At 45.6% G+C, this 6,482-nt stretch overlaps 1 protein-coding gene across 4 annotated transcripts; it reads right to left on the reverse strand.

The window, feature by feature from the left end:
* Nucleotides 1–1,293: 1,293 nt before the first annotated feature.
* LOC132460214 (FXYD domain-containing ion transport regulator 6-like) lies at nt 1,294–6,080 on the reverse strand. Of its 4 annotated transcripts, none has more exons than XM_060055304.1 (9): nt 5,704–6,080; nt 4,309–4,389; nt 3,314–3,337; nt 3,103–3,126; nt 2,171–2,245; nt 1,992–2,028; nt 1,848–1,894; nt 1,698–1,741; nt 1,294–1,578 (listed from the first exon to the last, which is right to left on the reverse strand). In XM_060055304.1, the coding sequence occupies exons 2-8, from the start codon at nt 4,358–4,360 to the stop codon at nt 1,737–1,739; spliced, it is 264 nt and encodes an 87-aa protein (XP_059911287.1). In that variant the 5' UTR covers nt 4,361–4,389; nt 5,704–6,080; the 3' UTR covers nt 1,294–1,578; nt 1,698–1,736. The 4 variants fall into 4 exon arrangements, with proteins under 4 accessions (XP_059911287.1, XP_059911286.1, XP_059911285.1 ...); XM_060055303.1 differs by having other exon boundaries at nt 1,294–1,600; nt 5,704–6,079; XM_060055302.1 differs by having other exon boundaries at nt 1,694–1,741; nt 5,704–6,079.
* Nucleotides 6,081–6,482: the final 402 nt, after the last annotated feature.

A 6,482-nucleotide genomic window follows, 5' to 3' on the forward strand; every position in this document is an offset into this window, starting at 1 on the left:
GTAGAGATGCATAGATAAGGACACACAATTAACAAGAGCCTACGTCAGAATTGCGGCTTTTTTTTGTTGATCAATGAGAATCGCTTAGCTGGCGCTTTCTGTTCCGCACCCTGCAACTGATGCAGCAACCTCTTTATCTATCCTATTCATTGGAGATGTTGCACTGTCAAACACAAACGAATGCATTCTATTAAACTAATACTCTGATAGCTCTAAACACAAATGCATAATTGATCAGTAATTAAATATAAGAACATTTCATCTTAATTAGACTGCAACTATCATGCAGCATCAGTGCTCAACTTTTGGCAAGCGGTTATTCATACACCAATCTATTCCTAACGTCACAACAAAAAAAAAACTAAAACGTCTTCTATTTCTCTGAACCTTACAGAGTCCAACCGTTTCTTAAATTACCCAAATTAAGAGGAAGAAAACTAACGATAGACGAGGATAAACTCACCTTGTGTGGCTGACATGACGGCGTCTTGCGGCTTCTCTCTCCTTCAGTCTTAAAAAAGGTCCGGCTCTGAAGTCTTAAGGATTGCGAATACAGCGACGGGAGAGAGAAGGAGAGAGAAGTGCTCCTGGACCGTTGGGTTGCTGCTGGACAGGAGAAGAGAAGAGCTGCACCTTATTCCGCTGCACCGTCAGCTCCACACTGCGCCCCCTGCTGGCCCAGACACGTCACTGCAGCGGATGCGGTGGTGCAGCAGTGCACCGCCCACCGCCTCCACCGCCCTGCAGTGCACCGCCCACCGGCGTGCATGGCTGTATAATAAGAGGCGGTTTTCCATGGCTTATCCCCAAGAGACTAATACAAAGCAATGCGGTACCAGTGCAGCAGCAATAACATCAGCTGCTTTCCCTCTGTGTTGGGAATTTACGTGTACAGGCCAAAGCGGTTGTTTTATGCACACTTGCAGCTAACGTGGTTAGTGTCGACAAAGGGAAATAAAATGTTATCAGTGGCTTCACCAGCAGTATCTGTAGTCCAGATCTGCAGTGAAGTTGTCATGAAGCTTCGACTTGAGCACTGCGGATGCTTGTTTGAATGTGTGCCCAAACAATCGATGACAGATCCCCCCCCCCAAAGACATCTGATATAACGAGGGTAGACCCCCCCCCCCCCCCTTATGGGACCATGCCGTTGTTTTACTGCAGGATAGCCCTGCTGCAGAAGGCCTTGATGAGGAGGCTGCTTTACAGCCGATTGCATTGACGACCACGCGTGAGGCTCATTGCAGACCTGACATTAGCCTAATGCAAATAAAACATCGAACACAAACAACGTAATTTAATGTTCTTCGTAATTTTATTAAAATGTTTCAGAAAAAGAACGGTTCACATTTAGTACTATACAATTAAAAATTGCCAATGGCGATAAAATAGAAAAATTAAGACAAAACACTGAAAGAATCAACCGAAACTTTGTTTAAGATTTCATAAAAGTAATTCAGGTCTAATGCCGCCCCCTGCAGATAGGAATCAGTACTGCTAACCACAGGTAGGGTCCGTACTGCCACCTTCAGGTTGGAGTCAATACTGCTACTTGCCAATCGGGGTCGGTACTGTCATCGGCAGGTAGGAGTTTGTACAGCTACGGAAAAATAGAAAGTCGGAATTATTTTCTTAATGCGACAGAATAAGCTTTAGAAAGTATTCTAAAAGTAGTGAATTTTTTTAGGCATACTTGCATTACACCAACTTCTCTACAGGTGAATGAATCAGGGCTCTTAAGCTGTGGAGAGAGTTCAAATTGTATTATTATATTTTTAAACAAGCATTATGATTTCATAAAATGTATCCTACTATTGTAATCCGAGTTCAAACACGGGGGTATTTACCGCTAGGAAGGCCTGCTTCTGCATCAGGGGCCTTAGGTCTGGGGGCACTACAAATAAAAACTAATAATTAGGAACAGGATAGGACTCGTTTCCAAATTTATTTTCTTTCATTTTTTTGTTTTATTACCACCTTTTGTTTCTTACCTTGGCTTTTCACTTTTTGAGCAGCCACACTTCCGAGCTGATGAAAGAGGAGAACATCTCAACCTTTAAGTCGACCACATTGACATTAGCAGACTACTGCAGCGTCTCCCGGTCCAGAGACAGTCAGCAGTGACACCAAAGGGCAGCGGAGGCATGCTGGGGGGGGGGGTGGTACTTACTAACGATGAGGCCAATTCCCAGGACGAAGAGGACCACAGCAAAGACCATGCCTCCAATCCTCAGCGATTCATAATCTGAAACACAAATACACCAGAGGCGTCATGAAAGTCTGTATCTTTAGCCTCCTAGCTCAAGAGCTACATCAGGAGCTCTTGTGTTAACTCTCCGAGCTGAGAAGCTAAATGAAAAGCTCTTAGAAAAAAATTCTAGATAACGATAAAATTGAATAAACCCCATCATGATATCTATTCAACTCCTTCCAAAGTTTAGGCCGGATTCAACTAACTGCAGGCCGGATTCAACCAACCGACTATAGGCCTGATTTAACCAACCGCCTGTAGGCCGGATTCAACCAACCGAATGTAGGCCGGATTCAACTGACTGTATGCCGGAATCTACCGGTTGACTGTAGGCCGGATTCAACCAACCGACTGTAGGCCGGAATCTACCGGTTGACTGTAGGCCGGATTCAACCAACTGTAGGCCGGATTCAACCAACCGACTGTAGGCCTGATTCAACCGACTGTAGGCCGGAATCTACCGGTTGACTGTAGGCCGGATTCAACCAACCGACTGTAGGCCGGAATCTACCGGTTGACTGTAGGCCGGATTCAACCAACTGTAGGCCGGATTCAACCAACCGACTGTAGGCCTGATTCAACCGACTGTAGGCCGGATTCAACCAACCGACTGTAGGCCTGATTCAACCGACTGTAGTTCGAATTCAACCAACCGACTGTAGGCCGGATTCAACCAACCGACTGTAGGCCGGATTCAACCAACAGCTGTAGTCTGGATTTCAACTATTTGTTGGCAGTGGAGCGTTCTGACCTCTGGGTGAATGTGTTCCACTTCTTCATGAGAAAACAAATGAATGGAAAAAGGAAGCAGGCCTGACCCCCAGATGGTCCCTGGAGAACGGGTCACTCACCGTAGTTGAAGGCACTGTCGCTGTCTGCTCAAAGGAAACAAAAAGAAAAACACAAATAAGACTTAACACATTACAAGAAAATAGGAGTTTTTGTAGTGAGTTCTAAATAAAATAAGTTATCATGTTGATGGTCTGGAGTTGCGATGTATGTACAACATATTTTCAGGTGGACCTGAAAATATCAAGATGTGATATATTCCTCCATACTCACACTGGGCGTCTTCCATGGTTGAGGCTATTGAAGGAGGCAAGGAAGACATTGTTAGTCGAAATGTCACAAAAAGAAGACTATAAATTGGGCCACAATAACTTCAAAACATGCAATCGAAGGGAAATGCAAAGTGGAGTGATTGAGTGAGCGAGAGTGAGACGTTTCGGTCATGCATTCAGAACATGAATGCAGAAACAAAGGCACGAGTCTAGCATGGGACCGCTTTCATGGACGAGCTCTTCAGTTTGAAACTGTATCTGATAAATCAGTTTTGGTTTTGTTTCATCAAAACGACAGAAACTAAGATTTATCTTATCCAATAAGCAAAAGCCCCCCATCACTGCTTGGAAAGATGAACTAGTTTGAATATATTGTAGAAGGGGGGGTCCTTAGAACTGTAGAGAGGTCTAAATTAGGTGTAGGGTAGAATAGATCTGTCGAGAGGTATAGTAGAGCTTGAGAGTGGCCTGGTATGAGTCAGCGGTAGAACGTGCTAGAAGCTGGCACTGGGGGCTGCCCTAAGGCGGGCCGACGGGTAAACGTGGGCGGCGGCCATGTTTTCTGTGCTGAAGCTGAAGTACACTGGAGAGGTATTCATGACTAAAGTCCAGAGGGGCTTACAGTCTGAGTTCCAGTACAGCTTTAGGCTTTCACACCTCATGGAGGTAGAAGTACTTCAACAACTCTTATTTCTTGCCAGCTCAATGCCCTCAATTGTAACCGTCTTCAGTACACGCTTGGAGACAAAAAAAGGTTTGGAATGTGGAAAAGCACCCTGAACATGGAACCTGCGAGTAGTAGCAGAGAGGCTAACATAGCTAGTAGTAGGCAGCAGAGAAGCTAACACAGCTAGGCGTCCTGCGGGGAGGCCGCCGGCGCCCCCCACGGAGCGGCTCTCTGGTCGGGAGCGCGGCGCTCCCCAGACATCAGCCCAAACAAGGAGCGTGTGAGCAGCACGGCGGGGGGACGCTACCGTCGCCAGCGGGCGTGCTCACCCCAGGCCGGAGACAGCCAGCAGCACACGGCCAGCAGCACAGCCAGCTCCATTCCAACCGCTCTGAGGACTGCAGGGGAGCCTAGAAGAACCGACAGAAACCCAGTGGTGGAAGCCGGGTGGAAAGTGAAAGTGAAACAAAAAATACATTTGTTTACATTCCATAATTCATTCATCGCTTCTGGTGAAACTGCTTTCTGATTCTAGCCAAGCATTAAAAAGTTCTTTCCATTTCGTATACTTAACGATAATCAGGATAATCAAAAAGGCGTACGATTAATTATCTGCAGATCGACTCATCGATGGATCTGCTAAACCCTTGCGGCCATGAGGTGTGGGTGGGTCCGAGCTATACGTTATACCCATGGTGAACACCATGATGACGCATGATGAACACAATGATGCATGGTGAACACCCCATGATGCATCATGGTGAACACCGTTCACCATGCACCACCATGGTCAATGCACCAGGGTGCACGGTGCATGGGCCACAATAACAAGAGGCCCGATGGTGCAACGTTAGACGGGCTATATTAAGCTGCTGGTGGGTTCAGCTGCACCTCACATTTCTCAGTTCTCACGAGCACCGCGGTTTCCTCTGACGGAAGCTCACAGCTCAGATACACTTGATTCTGATACATCCAGACTCAACCCCACATGATGACGGCTCCTCTCTTGAAGCAAACCCCCAAGGTCGCATTCCCTGATGCGTCTTACTGATAGTGGGAAAATAAAGCAACAACAGGTCCCTGGGCCTTTCACTGGCTCCAGGGAGGCTCAACCAACCCAAACAGCAACCCCCCTGAGAATGTGAACATGGTATGATCCAATAGCCTGGCCTCTTGGGAATTTAACACAGAGCTTAAAGGTTTAAAGTGTCTATGTTAGGTTAAGGATATTTTATCTATTAAAGTGTTTATATTAGGTAAAGGGTAGTTTATCTATTAAAGAGTGAATATTAGGTGCAAGTGTCGTGCATTATCTTTTAAACTGTTCAATTAAAGTGTAGGATCTTTTTAAGTGGATTTATTTTGGTAAATGGTAGCTTTTAATAGTAGTTAAACGATAAACCACACTTGACCAAATACTAAAACACACTTGAAAGCTTTAGTTCGGTTTTTGATTATTTAAGTGTAGATCCTTCTCAGCTGAGCCAACTAACTATTTTAAACATTCATGAAACAAATCCCTTCATGGAATAAACATTAAAGTGTTGACCACGGAGGAAAAGTGATTATTTTGGTCGGTTAATGGAAAACTTTCAAACTCTTGAGTCACGTGTGCAGAAAGGCATTTAGTTTACACACTGAAGCTCTCATCAATGGGTTCAATTGTATTTTAACAGACCGAATAACATCACCTTCTGAAGCACTAACACCTCTCAGAGACCTACCTGATCTGAGTTCGGTCAGCTGGTGTCCTGATGTTTTGATCGAAGGCAGAGAAAAACCTTTTCTCTTGAACTCCAGCGAAGATGGTAATGCTGCAGAATGCAAACGTTTGTTTGATGGATATTAGAGCACCGTCCTACAAAGCCTGGCCAAAAATAAGCGGTCTTGAGTCGGCTTCAACTTTGGAGTAAGTTTCTTCAGGGGTCCTAACAATTAATCCCACTCGTGGGGATTCGGTAAAACGTGAGAGAAAGTGGGGGCGGGGTGGTCGTTCCTCTGTCCCTACATTCGGGATTGGAGGGGGTGGCACTTGGGATTGATCTCCTAAATAACTTGACCTCGTTCCAGCCGGTCTCCTCTCACGACCGAGCCCAGGGATGGGATGCCCCAAATGAGCGTTATTGAGAGAGAGGGCGGGACTTTCAGTTACATGAGCGGTGATGGTGGGCGGTAGGCTACTTCCGATAGAGAGGTATCCGTTCGTTTACGGTATGTGTTTCAGGGGTTCTGTTGTAAAATGATTAGTCAACGATTAATATTTATTAAAGTGTTCATTGTTGTTCTTGTTGTGTTGTTACTCTTCTATCGCTGGGGACTGTTAACTGGTGTACACAACTCTTAGGAAGTCGAAGACCGGAAATTGCGTGTTGGTAGACCAGAATAACGCCACAATTCTGGATCCCTATTAGTGGAATATTCTGTCCCAGCTTGTGCAGCTGAGCTGCTTATACGGTATGTACTTGGTCGTTTGTGGACCTGTAGCTACGAATTTTGGACGTGA

The sequence above is a fragment of the Gadus macrocephalus genome, chromosome 6, assembly GCF_031168955.1.
Source record: "Gadus macrocephalus chromosome 6, ASM3116895v1".
Classification (NCBI taxonomy): Eukaryota; Metazoa; Chordata; class Actinopteri; order Gadiformes; family Gadidae; genus Gadus; species Gadus macrocephalus.

Coding starts and splice junctions, on each gene's coding strand:
- LOC132460214 (XM_060055304.1), bottom strand. CDS start 4,360: ATGGAGCTGGCTGTGCTGCTGGCCGTGTGCTGCTGGCTGTCTCCGGCC. Junction 2,246..3,102: donor CGACAGTGCCTTCAACTACG/GTGAGTGACCCG, acceptor TTTGTGTTTCAG/ATTATGAATCGCTGAGGATT. Junction 1,895..1,991: donor TCAAAAAGTGAAAAGCCAAG/GTAAGAAACAAA, acceptor TTTTATTTGTAG/TGCCCCCAGACCTAAGGCCC.